This window comes from Protopterus annectens, chromosome 8.part0, assembly GCF_019279795.1.
Source record: "Protopterus annectens isolate FY-2018-M chromosome 8.part0, PAN1.0, whole genome shotgun sequence".
NCBI classification, from domain to species: Eukaryota; Metazoa; Chordata; order Ceratodontiformes; family Protopteridae; genus Protopterus; species Protopterus annectens.
In genome coordinates, this window is record NC_056741.1 from 1,063,651,890 (window position 1) to 1,063,667,820 (window position 15,931).

A 15,931-nucleotide genomic window follows, 5' to 3' on the forward strand; every position below is an offset into this window, starting at 1 on the left:
AACCCTGGATTTGAGCCAACAGACTGTTGCACTTACACAACACAGTTGTAGTGGATTACCTCTCTTTGCCACAGACACAGCTTTGCAACACTACTGAAATCATATGTATACAAGCAATTTGCATGTCATATCCCTATTATTTCATACAGTTGGACATTCTGAGTTGGTTGTACATGTGTGGCTAACATAGTGCAGTGATTTAACCCCAGAATTATTTATGAATATGTTTTCAGAAATGCATCTCTGTCTTCTCTTTGTATTCTGGTCATTCTTCATTTATCTTTGCCTTACTGTCAGACATGTAGTCTGTAGTGCATTTTCTATCATTTTGTTTTCAAGGTGTAATAGTGAGCAACAGTTTTCAACAAAGGCATGAGGCCTGTGCTATTATAACCAAAAATGATACATGTGTGGTGTTTTGCTTTATTTAAAAACCCCAGTGAAGTTAGTTCCTCACTTTACAAGTGTATTCAAAGTAATCATTCATAGTTGCAAGCCATTAGCACCTAACAATGGTGTAGAGGCTACACTATGTTTACATGTGCTACAGGAAGGCAAAAGTTTAGTATTCAGCAATACTAATGAAGTCACACCTCATTTGGATCTTCACAGTGCTCAGATGGCTGAATCTACACTATAAAAAAAGTAAGCTAGGGAACTCAAAGGTGAAGGGATGTGTGTATTCAGACAAAATAGAAGATTGGTATGTCCTTAAAGGTGATTTCTCTGCAAGGAAGCACTTAATTTGCTAAGGTGTACTTCTATTATTCAAGGACATTTTAGATTTTGTAAACTTCTGGAAATGTATTTGTATAGCCAGTAGAAAAATGAAAGTTGATCTGTATGCACTTCCTATACTTCACTGTTGGCATACGTGGTTTGGCAGGCATTTACATTTGTGAGAAAGACAGGTTATGCTTTCAGCACAATTATCTTCTTACTATTTCCTTTTACAATTTCTCAAAGGATTGGAGAAAAAATGTACATGTCACTGACATTGGTGTTATGCTTCTCAGATGGCTCATGGCAAACTCCACAGGACTGGTGGGCACAGTGACATTTGACTGGAATTCATAATTTTCATTCTTTACTATTTAGCAATGATAATTGTTATCAAGTAATCAATGACATAAAGTTTCAGTCTTCACTGTATGAATGTTAATGGAATGGGTGTTTCTACAGACACTTAAATTTTTGTTGGAGTGTGTGTGTGTGTGTGCACTAAATGAGAACTGTGTTTCAAGGGTACACAGACTTGACATTTTTTGTGAACAAATACATTACTTATGTGACATTAATGTACTTTATCCTTCTATGTTTTATTGCACATAGGATTATGGCACCCAAGCCTACAAATCCATGTAACTCCTTTTTAGTGATGCTGAGAATGAGGTAATCATCCAGGCTTTGAGGCACCATGGAGCCTTCTTACTTGAGAGAGGCTGGGGGTAATATGTCTGCCAGAAAGGAGATTTCGAACCAGTTAATCACTAATGTAAATGCAGTTTCTGGTCATGAGCACAATTATGATCAAGTGCAGCACCAGGCCACTGATATGATTTCATCAGTACAGAGGAGGGCAGCTGCAGTTACCTGAGAACAGCTGACTATGGGGGGTGGTCCTGCTGCCAAGCCACCACTGACAGCAAATGAGGAATTCCTATCCACTGTCATACTTTCTGACAGCTCAGGGGAGCCTTTGCACTGTGTGATTGATGTCAGTGCTAATGTGGCTGGAAGGCCAAATGTGTCCCAGAGCATATTCTATGTAGGCTTCCATATGGCAACATTATATTGGCTTGTAGAGTAAAATATAATTTGTCTGCTTCTGCTTGTGATACATGTTTTATTGATCTGTACTTATTGATAATTCATAGTTATACAACAGAGTTCTTCAGTAGACATGGGTGTGGGTGGATGGTTCATACAAGTTTCAGTTAGAGCTGTTTCTTACAGGGCATGTAGACAAATGTGTACGAGGGGGGGTGCTGAAAATTTCCAAGCCTGACCAACTTTCTAAATTCTGAGTGTTATTTTGCCTCTTTAGCTGAAAAGAGGGTTATTTCATCTTGTAAAGTTCCAGTTTACAGAATTGTAACTGTGTTTTGACATTGTTTCAGATCATTGATTGAATCATATCAATGAAAAGTGTGGAATTTTCAAGTATGGAACGCTGAGCCGTCATGAAGTTCCTATCCCTGCAGAAGAAAACTCTGAAGGAAATCCATGAATGTATGATGCAAACATTGAGTGGCAAATACCCTTCTTACTCAACCATGAAGAAGTAGTGGCAAACTTTCAGCGTCGAGATTTTGAGACCAAAGATGCAGCAAGTTCTGGGAAGCCTCAAACAGTGCCATCTCCATTTTTGCAGATTGATGAATATCTGTTAAAACAATTGCTGAGATACTATAGCTATCTGGGGAATGTGTTGAGTTTATAATCCATGAGCAGCTGGATATGCAGAAACTGTCAGCCAAGTGGGTGGACAAATGTTTGAATGCCGATGAGAAAAGACATCGAGTGGAAACTTCCAAGTTGATTTTGCAGCATTTTCATCAAGCTGGTGCCAACATTTTGGAATGACTAGTTACTGCTGATGAAACATGGTTACACCACTATGACCCTAAGACAAAACAACAGTCCATGCACTAGAGGCACTCAGGTTCACCAAGGCCAAAGAAGTTCAAGACCCAAAAGTCAGCAGGAAAAGTCGTGACCATAGTGTTTTGGGATCAGGAAGGTGTTGTAATGACTGACTATCTTCCAAGGGGCCAAACAGCTAATACAGAATACTATTGTAACTTACTGTGCTGATTAAAGGAGGCATTGAAAGAAAAAAAGGAGAGGGAAGCTGCGGAAAGTTCTCTTTTTGCAAGACAATGCACCTGTTTTAAGGCTGACAAAATGATGGATGTTTTGACAAAACTGGGGTTTAAGTGCACAGACTATCCACCCTACTCACCAGATCTTGCCCCATCTGACTATTTCTTGTTTCCAAACTTTAAAAAGAGTTTGAAAGGGCTGGGATTTTTGAGTGATTCTGAGGTGATTGCAGCAGTGGAGCAGTATTTCAGTGACCAGACTTCAGGGTTTTTTGACAGGGTTACAGAAATTTCAGACACAATGTGCCAAGTGTGTTAATCTTCAGGATGAATATGTTGAATATCTTGTATGTTTCAAGGCTCCATGTCATTCCTTTCTAGGTTGGGCTTAGAACTTTTTAGCACCCCCTCATATTCACAGTACCTGTATTTTTCCATTGTGATGCTTAATTGTCATCCTTTCATCACTTCATTTCTTCCAGGCTCATCCTCCCTGCAAAATATTGATACATCTGTACATGGTAAGAAATGTTTTTGTTTTTGTTCTAAGCATTATTTAGATATATATTATCTGTATGTGTGAGAAGGGTGTAATGAGTATCTGTATTGCTGTATCATCTGCAGTTGTGCAACCAGTGTTACTTTTTTTCAGATATTTTGGAATAATATTTAAGGAGTAGTAATTTCATTCCTGTCTTTGCTTATTATCACAGGTAAGCCTGGCCGTGGAAGTGTAGGTTTCCTACCACAAGATGTTGGAGTATCGACAGGCTCTGATGATAATCGTGGCCAAATGGAGACACAGTCGGAGGAGATGGGGTGCAAAGGTTGAATCTGACACTGAGGTTGTAACTTATACATCCCCTGGCTTTCCTTCAGATACACTCAGTGTGTCTATGCGCACCCATTCCACTGAAACCTTACACTGATGACAGGTTGAAGGTGACACAGCTGATCAGGGTAGTGTGGTTACTGCAATTTCAGTGTAGGTTGACTCTAGACACAGCAAAGTGTGAGTGAGGTGCCATGCAGAATGATTGGTACAGGTGATTGGAGGAGGCCTGTTGTCCACCCTCCACCTGAAGCTGGTGTGTCATTACGTGTCACTTGACATATGCTTACAGCCATTCTGTGGGCACAGGCATGTTCCACTAGGGTCTCCGAGGACATGAGTAGCATTCTAGATGTAGCACAAGCTGATGTGTAAGACTGTCTTCACCATGTGACTGATTCAGTGGACTGGATGAATGCCACAGTGGAACAGGCAGGGGATACCATCCATGTGGTTTTAAGCCCTCATCATCATCTGTTGTTATCCAGTGTGTCAGTGCCTGTTCCCAATCCCACTCTTGCAGTTGCACTACTTTCACTGCTCCATTAGTGGTTGAGGTGTCCACACCCAGACATGATAGGCCACAGGGCTGTAGACCTGACCATAGTTATGAGAAGAGCTCTCCAGCAGATATTTCTCACTTTCAGGTAGCACCACCACATCTGACCATGGCTGTGGACATGCCAGTGCACCTCCTGGCAGATCCAGTTCTCGCAGTCAGGGGCAATGATAATGACTTGATACCTCTACTATGCATGGCTTATACCTGTCCAGCATGCCAGGATGCTTTTCTAGCAGAGAGCTTGGCTGTATTTATCCAGACACACACACATACATTTCACATACAGTGACCATACAAACACCCACACTTTCCAGCTACATGAGACATTAATGAGTTTTTCAGTCATTCTGTCTCAGTGGCCTTTGGATTTTGTCTACATTTCTGCCTACCTGTATTTCTTACTCGCACACACTCACTACTTTGGTGTCAGCCTTGACCTCTTGCCCCCAACCCCCACCCTGTACAAATGATGATAACTGTGCCATCACCTTGTTTCTAATTCAGGGTTACATATGTATGTTGTCTGATGCACAGGATGGATAGCTAACTGAGTGTTTAGGGTATGTATTGGTGATGTTATCTGGAATTTTTTTCTGAATTATTGCAGCACTATAGTGTTGCGATTCTTACCTTGAAATCATTAATAGAAGCAATCATGCCTATTGCTCCACTTGTGAGAATATAGGGATAAGTAAAGTTTAGACTGATTTTTCTAAACTGGGTATTTGAGATGCATGAGTCATGTTAATTGATAAATTGCCACAAATATATAGTACATAAGTCAGTCATGTCACATATTAATGTCATTGCTGCACAAGCCACACACTTTCTACTTAGATACATTTACGAGTAACAGTATTCGGGTATTTGCCATTCATCCATGTTCTTCACATTGTTTCCTCCTATACAGGTTCAGTACTTACCTCTAAAGTCATGCTTTTGGGGTTGACTTTGTCTGATGCTAGCAGTATGCAGCCATTACAAGGATAATTGAAGGTCGTGAGCATTGCCTGGCATCAATTTTACTGTATGTTATGTGATGAAAGGTGAACCCCTTAGGTGGTCAGCATGTGTGCTATCCATTGCCTCTTGGCCAGGGCAAGAGCATATTGTGTACACTTATGTCTACCTACACCTACAGCAGCTGGGAGTTCCCCCACTAACTCCTCACCTGCATATGGGTATGATGACCGTGCCAGTGGTGGTGGTAGTGGAACATTTGCTTCTAGCCCTTGATGCTCCGTCTGCAGTTGTTTTTGTAGAATGATATCGTGTAGGATAGCACAGACTGTGACAATTTTGGCACAAGCAGTGGGATTGTACTGCAGAGCCCTCCAATATGTCTAGGTACTGAAACCATGACTTTGACAGCCCAAGCACATGCTCTATGATATTTCTTGTTTGAGTGTGTACCTCATAACATTCCTCTGTGGATGTGTGTGCATTTCTGGTGAGAGTCATCAGCCATGGTTTGAGTCCATATCCTACATCCCCCCAGGAAATGGCCTTGTAGGACATCAACCATGAAAATCCTGTGGTAGAGCTGTGAGGTGTGCCAGATATCGGAGATGTGATAATTGCCAGGGGTTGCCAGTGCACACATTTAGGATGATTCCCCTAGCATTACATATGACCTGGCAGACAATGGATTGGAAGCCCTTTCTATTGATATAAACCCTTCCCTGTTCTCCAGGTGGTGCTTTGAACTCAATATGCATGCAGTCTATGTCACCCAAGACTTCAGTAAATTGTGCTAATTGGTAGAAATCCTGCATAGTTCTAGCTCTGCCCTCAGGTGTAATGAGGAAATATATGTAGTCAGTGGCATGCTGTAGCATAGCATTCAGGAATTGATGCTGGATTCTGGATGCTGATGCCTGTGACACACCCAGCATATCCCCTGTGTATCATTGAAAATTTTTGGTATCTAATATTCTAAATGCTACACATAGCTTGTTCTCCACAGGTAATGGTTCCCTCACTTTGCTCTTGCTCTCAGGTGAGGACAACAGAGGTTGCAGAGTTCTTGGAGTGTGTCTGTATCCACCCTGTATCCCTCTACTATTTCCACATCATGCAGACCCTGGTAAGTTAAACAGGGTCTAAATACTATTCTTCTCCTTGCCTGAGGTCTGTCAGCAACAGCAGTAGCAGCAGCAACATAGACTTGAGCCTGTTGCACAGGCACATGCAAAATAGCAGCAGCAGCCCCTGACATTGTTTTCCTCAAGTGTAGTTTCAGTGGTTTTGGAGTACAAGGCAAAAGGCTACACTAAGTGTACATGATTGCTTTATAGCTTGTTGAATCGCTTTGCCATCTTGGATTGGTTGATTAGCATACAGTTCAGCTGCTTATGCAGTAATTAGCATGCCACAATGTTTACTGTGTTTGCACAGCTAATTACTAAATACAAATCAGCACACTATCGCAACATGCTTATGGTTTTAGTGAGCAGTGTAGGGTTTATGGAATCCTGCCCATTATGCATGCTAGACACTAAAGATGCTCACATTGCTATAATCTTATGTGAGTAGAATGAGTGTATTGCAGAAATCTGTTGATTAACTTTTTGAACAGTAATAACAGACATGTGAATGTCACCCTGGGTCTCTCCTGGAACGATATAGCTTGCCTAATGGGACTAACCTGTTCAACAAATGGTCAATAAATATATAAACAAATAAATAAATAAATAAAGAAAGAAATATCTTTATTAAAAAACAGCCAGCACTTAAGTGATATTCACAATCTAAATTAATTAATGATGCATAAAACACAGATTATTTAGATTCTGTTTTCTCTTTAGTAGCTGCTTATTTAATTACAGAAGTAGCTACTTTGTTCTGTTTAGTAGCTGCTTTTATCAATAAATAATTGAAAAAGCTCTGCACATTTCTGCTGTACTCTGCATATATGGATAAAATTTTTATGGAGGTAGTAAACCTGTCATGTTCACTAGATGAATAAGCGGGTCTTGAATCTTTAATAGCTTGTTTTTCAGAAAACATTAATTACGTAGCCCTGAATTCATTCTGTACACTTAGACTAAAATATGAAACATAATCTATGATCCTGGTTCTTTGTTAATCGATGTTTAAACTGAGTGCTTATGGTGGAGCCTCATTTCATTGTTTCGCATAAATATAATGAATCTGTAGCGACATTCTTTCTTCTTCTATACCAAATTCTGTTTCTTATTTCTTAGCTAAATTATTTCCCTTGAAGATTTTAGGAGTAAGAATGAATTACATTGCATTATATGGCACTTAGTGGAATAAATAAATTTGTGGAGGTGTAGAACAATACAAAAAGCTATAGCCATCTGTTATTGAAAGCATAATGTCTCTGCACTGTTCTTGGTATGAAAGAATTCATGCGTTAACTTACCAGCAAATAACAGCTGTTATAATCAGCAGCAACATGAAAATGCACATGACTACAATAACGATAGGTATTATGGGCTTTGATGATGTAATACTGATAGTAGTTATGATGGATTCATCTGGAACAGCTTTAGCCGCTATTAGTAAAAAAAATAAATAAGAAAAATAAGGACAATTTAGTATGTATTAACATGCAAACTATGTGGTACAAGCCAACATGTATTCTTTTCATATATTTCTTTTATTTGAATTATTTGTTTGATTATTGGGTTAATGAAATAGCTAAAACAGAGCCTTTGTGGCCATGATCCAGGCTATAGACAAAAATGATATCCTACAAAACAGACTGAACCAATATGGAAACATACTAAGCACAGTATACTACCTTTATGGTGGTCGTGCTGCGGTAGCATTGTCACCTCACAGTAAGACGCTATCCGGTTCGATTCTGAGCTAGAGCGTCTTCTGCATGGAGACATGCATGAATGGGCGTACCTTTGTTGAAGGTTGTGCGTCAGGGCTGGCAACTCGGCATGTAAAAATCAACTGCCAATCATTAGCGGACCGGAGTTCCGCTGTGGCGACCCCTAACCGGGAAAAAGCCAAAAGACACAACAATAACAACTAAGCACAGTATACTAAGACTGCCACAACATCAAATAATGACACAGTTAATCAAATCATTAAATACAACAATAGACTAAACAAAACTACTTAACAGGCATTTATTCATAAGAATGCACTTTTCAGAATACTTACCAGACTGGCTTTAGAATTAAAGTATAACTTATTCACAAAACTATACACACTTTGCATAGTGGTATCAAAGTTACAGGATGACTAATTTAATGATCATGCTAAGCATTTATGTCTCAGAAAAGTGTTTCTTTCATTCATAGTTTTTACTGGCTTTCAAATACAATTGTATAAGTGCTATTTGTATGTCAGTCATACTTGCAAAATACACTCCGAAAGTACAAGACAGCAACAAACCAGCGAACACAAAAGTTCCAAACGATAAATAAAGGCACTGCTCCCAGATAAACCTAAACGCTCAATTTTATTCACAGGTACAAATGCAACCAGTGCTTTCGCCACACTAAACAGGTAGCTTCATCAGAGGTACAAAACAGCGCGAGAACTGCGCTTTAAATAGCATCCATTTATCTTAAAATGAGGCTAAGTCACCGTATTTTCAAAGTAGATCAATTAAATAAAAACACAAGTCAATAATAACTATTATTTATACTATAAAACTTATAACTTTTTGAGTTAAAAAAGGCGACACATTAACTAAGCAAAAAGTGCATATTAAGTAAAACATTTTAAAATGTTGGATAAAATAGGACCATCAAAAACAGGCCATTTGTACTTTTTTTGTATGTTTCCGCTGGAAAACATACCCTTTAATAGTTATAGACACGGCTAATACAACCGTAGTAATGTTTTTGTTTTATTTAAAGACGCCTAAATAGACAATATCAATTAGTATCAAACAAGCCATAGAGAGTTGTAACGTATTTCGCATGAAGGCATGACTAAAAAAGTGTATATGTAGGAAACCTACAAAAGTCATAATTTTAAACGTAGTACTCACAAAGCTCTACCTAAGAGGACCCTTGATTAAGTACCAAAAGGAACATGCTTACCATGTCACCTCATATATGACTTAAGCTTCAAATAGGGTGCTATATTGCAGCTTTCATTCAAGCCGGGAGCATAGAAAGCATCCAGCTTGAGCTGCCAAAGAAGCTCTCTAATTTCCAACAGCATAGATGTGGGACCTCCCCTACTAGAGACTGGTAAATGGTCAATACCCATAAACAAGAAGGCATGCTCGGGGAAAGAGTCAATGTGTTTAGCCAAAGCGTTCTCACTTTTCTTGTTCTTAATAGCGTAAACATGCTGATAAATCCTGTCTTTAAACCTTCTATCGGTCTTCCCGACATAAAAGGCAGGACAACAAGAGCACCATGCAATATAAATGATTGACTTTGTATTACAATTTATTCTATGGCAAATGGTAAATTTCTTGTTTCCCTCTAAAGAGAAAGAACTACCTGTTTTAATATAAATACAAAAGTTACAGGAACCACAGGTAAAAGACCCCTTAGTTCTAGAAGAGTTGTCTCTAAGTGTACTGGTTTGGAGAAGGTCCTTTATGTTACGCCCTCTTCTAAAAACCATCAATGGTTTGTCACCAAGTTTATTAAGCAGAAGTCCATTACTGGAAATAAAAGCCCAGTTCTTATATAAAATGTCCTGTATTTCTAAGGAGTTCATATTGAATGTCGAAATAAAGCTACATGGAAACACCTTAGTTGAGGTACTTGCTGGACAAGCGTCAAAGGAACTTAAATTCACATTCATGTCATCTGGTGACCCTTCGCATTCAGACATTAGTGAGGTTGTAGAAAGAAGTGGTTTATAAAAGCCACTATTTCTTTTATGTCTTACTTCAACTATCAAATCATCTATCAAGTGCTGCGGGTGCCCCCGGTTAGTGAATAAGTTCCTTAAGGTCTCACATTCGAGTAAAAAATCCTCGAGTTCACTACACATACGAACATCCCTCACAAGCTGACCCTTTACTATAGCTCTTTTTTGCTTAGGAGGGTGTGAACTAGTGTAATGAAGAAATGAGTTCACATAGGTGTCTTTCCTAAAAATTTCTGATCTAAATGAACCAGGTTGACTACCCCTAGATAGCTTAACATCCAAATAGTTTATTACCTCTGTACCAAAACAATATGTAAACCTCAAAAAGGAAGTTGTGCTATTCAAAAAGTTGACAAATTTGTCCGCTGTACTAGAATCCCCTTTGAAAAAGATACAAATGTCATCAAGAAAGCGGGTGTAAAATATTATTTTATCACTCCACTCTGGGTTAGTGAACACAAACTTCCTTTCCCAATATGCCATGAACAGATTGGCTACGGCTGCTCCACAAGGGGAGCCCATGGCAACGCCCCGTTTCTGTATATAGACCTCACTCTCAAAGATGAAAAAATTAGAAGTAAGGATAATATCAAGCAATTCCGTAATGTTATTGATCTCACTTGAAGGGGCTCCTAGTTCTATCAGGAGAAGTTCAATCCACTCAAGGGCCTCTTGATGTGGTATAGATGTGTATAAGTCCACCACATCTATGGTCAAGAAATTAGTCCCCTCTGACTCCGATATGTTGTTAACTTCAGATAGAAAGGACCAAGAGTCCTTGCATATACTAGGTAACAGTTCAACATATTTTCTAAGCAGTGAATCAACATATTTGGAACAAGGGTAAATAGTGGATGCCCTTCCATCAATAAGAGCTCTCATTGGTGGGTCCCCAAGGTTTTTGTGTACTTTGGGTATCCCAAACATCACAGGGGTTCTGGCATACAAGATGTCAATGTATTTAAAGGTGTCCTCATCAATTCTTCCACTAATAAACAGGTCTCTGAAATACCCTCTTGTTCTTTTTGAGCACATATTCATCTCATTAGTGGAAGACTTGTGATAAGAGTCAGAATCTAACACCTTAAACATACGTTCGACATAGTCGCTTTGCTCAAATATAACTAACCCTCCCCCCTTGTCAGGTTTAATAATTCTAACACCTGCAAAACGCAAAGCATTGAGAGCTAGAAGTTGCTCCTTTGAGTTATTAAACTGGCTAGGGCTGTTCCTGCATGAATTTGCCATGTGTCTAATATCCAATTCACAAACATGCTCAAACATTTTTAGTGTAACATGAAGTGGTGGATTAAAAATGCTTGACAATTTTAACTTGGAAACAGGAGGATTTTCCATGTCGCTAAATAATAATTTCAAATTCAGTTTCCTCACATAACACTTGAGGTCCAGCAGGACCCTAGCAACGTCACATTTCTTAGACGGGACAAACGTGTTACCCAAGGCTAACAGCTCTACCAATTCGGGTTCTAAGATCAATGATGAAAAATTGTAAATTGTAAAATCCCCCTTCTTGTTTGAAATAATCTTTGGTATAGCAACGTCTGCCTCTAGGTTAGCACTGTAAACTAGTTCCAATTCCTGTTCCCCCTGCGTTGTCTTGGATTGTTCCTGTTCCCTAAAAAATTGTTATTCTCTTTATTTTGATTAGCATTGGTTTCAATAAAGGAGCAGGAAGTTGGTGTGTCATTCTGACCACCATTTTTCTGCCCCCTATTTCGGTTCCTGTTACTTCTACGAAGGGGTTGTTCCCCTCCCATGTTGTTAGAATCTCCATCCATATTATCTAAGTTTTTTCTTATTTTTTTAACTCAAAAAGTTATAAGTTTTATAGTATAAATAATAGTTATTATTGACTTGTGTTTTTATTTAATTGATCTACTTTGAAAATACGGTGACTTAGCCTCATTTTAAGATAAATGGATGCTATTTAAAGCGCAGTTCTCGCGCTGTTTTGTACCTCTGATGAAGCTACCTGTTTAGTGTGGCGAAAACGCTGGTTGCATTTGTACCTGTGAATAAAATTGAGCGTTTAGGTTTATCTGGGAGCAGTGCCTTTATTTATCGTTTGGAACTTTTGTGTTCGCTGGTTTGATACTTGCAAAATAAGTATTCTTGGTGTTTAGACTTCTAGTGTAACTTGCAGGGATATGACAAGTGCTATTTTAGCATGATATTTTTTTCCAGAAAGCTTTATATTTGAACTGCATTGCTCTTTAAAATATATTTTTTTTACTTATTTCATTTATTTTATATTTGTTAACTGGATAGCATAACTGGTCCAGGGACCATTTTCAGACCCTACCTGGCCCACAACAATACAAGACAATAGTATACATTTCTATACATTGCAAAAGACTATGCATAAAACATTAAAGATAGAAAACAGACATTTTCAAATCAGTTGCATTGCAAAGCAATATTAGACATGTTATGTATGCAGATTTTATCAAATAGAAGGATAGATAGCAAAAACAGTGAAAACATAAACAACAGTGTGCCATTTAAGCAAATATTTTAGTATTTAGAAAACATTAATCAGGAGTGCAGCTTGCAATAACAGCTGTTCAACATTTTCTCCCAGGAAAGTTAGAGCAATATTTGTTTATCTGAAACCCCCTACCAAATTAAATAGACATAGTAATGGATAGATTTGTAATATAATTTAAACTAGTATGTTGAAATAGTTTGATAGATACCATGTTCATATTTACATGAATTTAATATGGCCAACTATTTAGTCTACTTTATGCAACACTGATGAGACTGAAATATCATTATTAGTATCATGGCAAGATGATGCCAGGCAGCATTTGTTAGCTTGTACCTCTGAAGCAATCGCACTTTGTTTCCTTAGCTAAATAAACTTTAGCATTTTCCAAAATGCTAAATGATTTGGTTCATATGACATTATATTCCATGAAGTTGGAATAATTTTTGCAGAAGAATTTTTCTGTGCAGGCTATGGTAAAATTAGGTCTTATCAGCTGGAAGGCATCATGGTTGTAGTTTGTGCTGAGTACCATGAGGATATTTTAAATTGGGGACAGTAATTTTCATTCAGTAATTTGAAGGTTAGTGTAATGAGAAGGAATATGGTTCTGGCAGCGACTGACAACTACTTGGCTTTATTCAGAATTAAACAGGGATGCTCCAGGGGCACAGAAGATCAAATAGATCTGAGAATTCTGTTTTCAGTGGACTGGTGTAAATTGCTATTGTGGTTACAGAGAAAGGCTATGAGGGGCAATGGATACTCCAGACTGGGTAATATATTTATTCTAATTTCCTTTCTTGCTTCACCAGTGAGGAGATGCACTACTTTGCAGGATACCTTTTGTTGATTTAATACTTTAACTGTTGCTTAGTGTTTTGACTGAAAGATTTCAATCCAATGCTATGGTCTGTGGCATATAGTAAAGAAATATCTGTAAGGTGTTTAGATACAGGTGGGAGTGAAGTTGATGTTTTTTTTTTTGGGGGGGGGGTTGTAACAAATGACATGGCAGTAGAATTTTGTGGGTTAATACTCAGCTTGTTTTTGACAGACCAGTTCCAAATAGAGGCAAAGTGCTTTTGTAATATATTTTTCAATGTTGTACTGTTTTTGTTTCTTCTTACAGTAACGATATCATCTACATTGAAGGCACAGAACATGTCCAGCAGATCCCAAGATAGTCTCTTAATGAAAATTGAGAAAAAGAATGGGCTTGACATTGACCTTTGGGGCTTACCTTTTATAATGGTGCCAGAGTCTGCCAGCGAGTTTGCACTTAACACAATCATAGACAAAACTAAATCTTCAGAAAATCCACAGGTAGCTAATGTTTGCAGTAGAAGGAGGTGATTTACTGCCTCATAGGTCATCTTGAGGTATATAAAATCAGCTGGAATAGTAATGTTGCATATTCTTGTCTTAACTGGGCAGCATAAATGACCACTAACATGCATGCTCAAAGATTTGTAGCCTTTGTCAATGTAAATGCCCAGGAAGACCTAGTCTGCACTGCCAATAGGGGCACAAATATTTTAGGCCTGGTACTCACAAATATGGGAGAGTATTGCAACCCCCCCTCCCTGCATACACAAGTGTGATGTCCTCACTGGTTAGATCAGATCACAAAACAGTCTCCTCTGAAATAAATATAAAACTAGAACCCCTACTTAACCCCAAAACCTTTAAGAACTTTTCTAAGGCAACCTACCTCATATTACATGATGACATAACTAGTTTCCCAGCCCTCCCAAACCCAGAAAACAGAAGCCGAGGTGGAGGCATACACAAAAGCCCTGTGTGACTATATAAATAACTACATAGAAACAGCAGTACCAGACCAAAACTAGGATAAACTGCAAAACCAAGCCAAACTGGTGAACCCCTGGTATAAATAGGTTGAAAATCCTGTCTAAGAGTAAAAAAGAATGTGCATAATAGAGCAAAAACCTCCTCATTAGTCTAATCAAGCAAATCAGGGGAGTAGTCAAGTCGTTAAAAACATATTTTAAGACAAAAATAACCTCCTAAACTAAGGATAGCCATAAGGAATTTTTCAGTTCTGTCCAAAATCGTAAGGGTAACATCTAACAATGTGCAGAATTAGTTGTAGATGGCATCACTTGTAATCAGCCATAGGATATGTCAAATCTACTGGAAGATATGTTCACCTCAAATTTCACCTCCCCATCACATCTGGTTACTCCTCAAGAAATATCCGCCACCATTCCTCTATAAGTTATCACCAAAGAACAGGTTGCCAATGTGCTTTCTTTTTTTATTATTCAAATAATTTTATTAATTTTTTCAGACAAAATAATAATCTTTTACATTTCAAGCAAGAATAAATTGAAATGAACTATTTACAATATGTACAGATGGCCTTGAACCAATTATAGAAAAAAAAGGAAAAACAATCTTAAATACACAAAGAAAGTTACACATTGTTAAAAAAGGTGTTTTGCTTCTCTCCTGCTTATGAAGGTAAAATTGTGTCCGTTTTGAGTGTCTGAATGAGGGAGAGAACTTTCTCCCAAGGATTATTAATCCATTTCCTAGGAAAAATTCTCATTTCCTTGACTCTGATTTCCAACAGTGCTGCATCTTTCAATAGAATTAGAAAATCATCAAAGGCTGGAGAGGAGGAATATTTCCATTTCCTTGTGATGCATTTCTTAGTAACTGCCAATGTAGTCCAAAGAAGATAAAGGTCTTCATTTTGCATAAGAACTGTTTCATTTATATTCAGAAGAATTAGTGACTTTGACAAAATAAAGGAATCTAAAAATATGGCTTGTAGAAATTCACCGATGTCTTCCCAGAATTTCTTAATGTGGGTACATTCATACATAATATGGGACCAATCAGCATTACATTTTGAAGAACATCTTCAACAAGTTATGTCATTAGAATTATTGAATCTAGCAATTTTGTTAGGTGTATAGAAAGTTCTATGCAGAAACTTCCATGAAAAACATTTCCAATATTGTATATTGGAGGCTAATTTAATAGAATATAATAAACTAGATTTGATCTCATTTGATCGCAATAATGGATGTTCTTTGGTTATAAAATTCCAAAACTTCTGATTAGGATTGGATTTGTAAGTAATAATAATTTTATATAATTTTGAAGTTATATTTGTCCAGTTAAAGTCCCTATATATTACTTCATGTAAGAAAATAAAAGTTTAGGTATGGATTTAAAAGAAGAATTGTCCATTGTTCTACATAAATCTTGTGCATAGGGTAATAGACTGTTAAGACCTAACCAGTCTGAATTTGACAAATCAAATGTATTAATCAACTGACTTGCATCCATGACTATCAAGTTTCCCATACAGCTGTACCAGCACGTAAAACTTTGATGTTATGTGA

The 15,931-nt window shown here is 37.9% G+C and overlaps 1 protein-coding gene across 1 annotated transcript in view; it reads right to left on the reverse strand.

Moving 5' to 3' along the window:
• LOC122808401 overlaps window positions 1-15,931 on the reverse strand; it is a 265,183-nt gene that overhangs the window by 94,468 nt on the left and 154,784 nt on the right. The window contains exon 3 of the mRNA XM_044079366.1: window positions 7,608-7,740. Within this exon, the coding sequence (XP_043935301.1) occupies window positions 7,608-7,740 (133 nt within the window). The remainder of the gene's footprint in view (window positions 1-7,607; window positions 7,741-15,931) is intronic.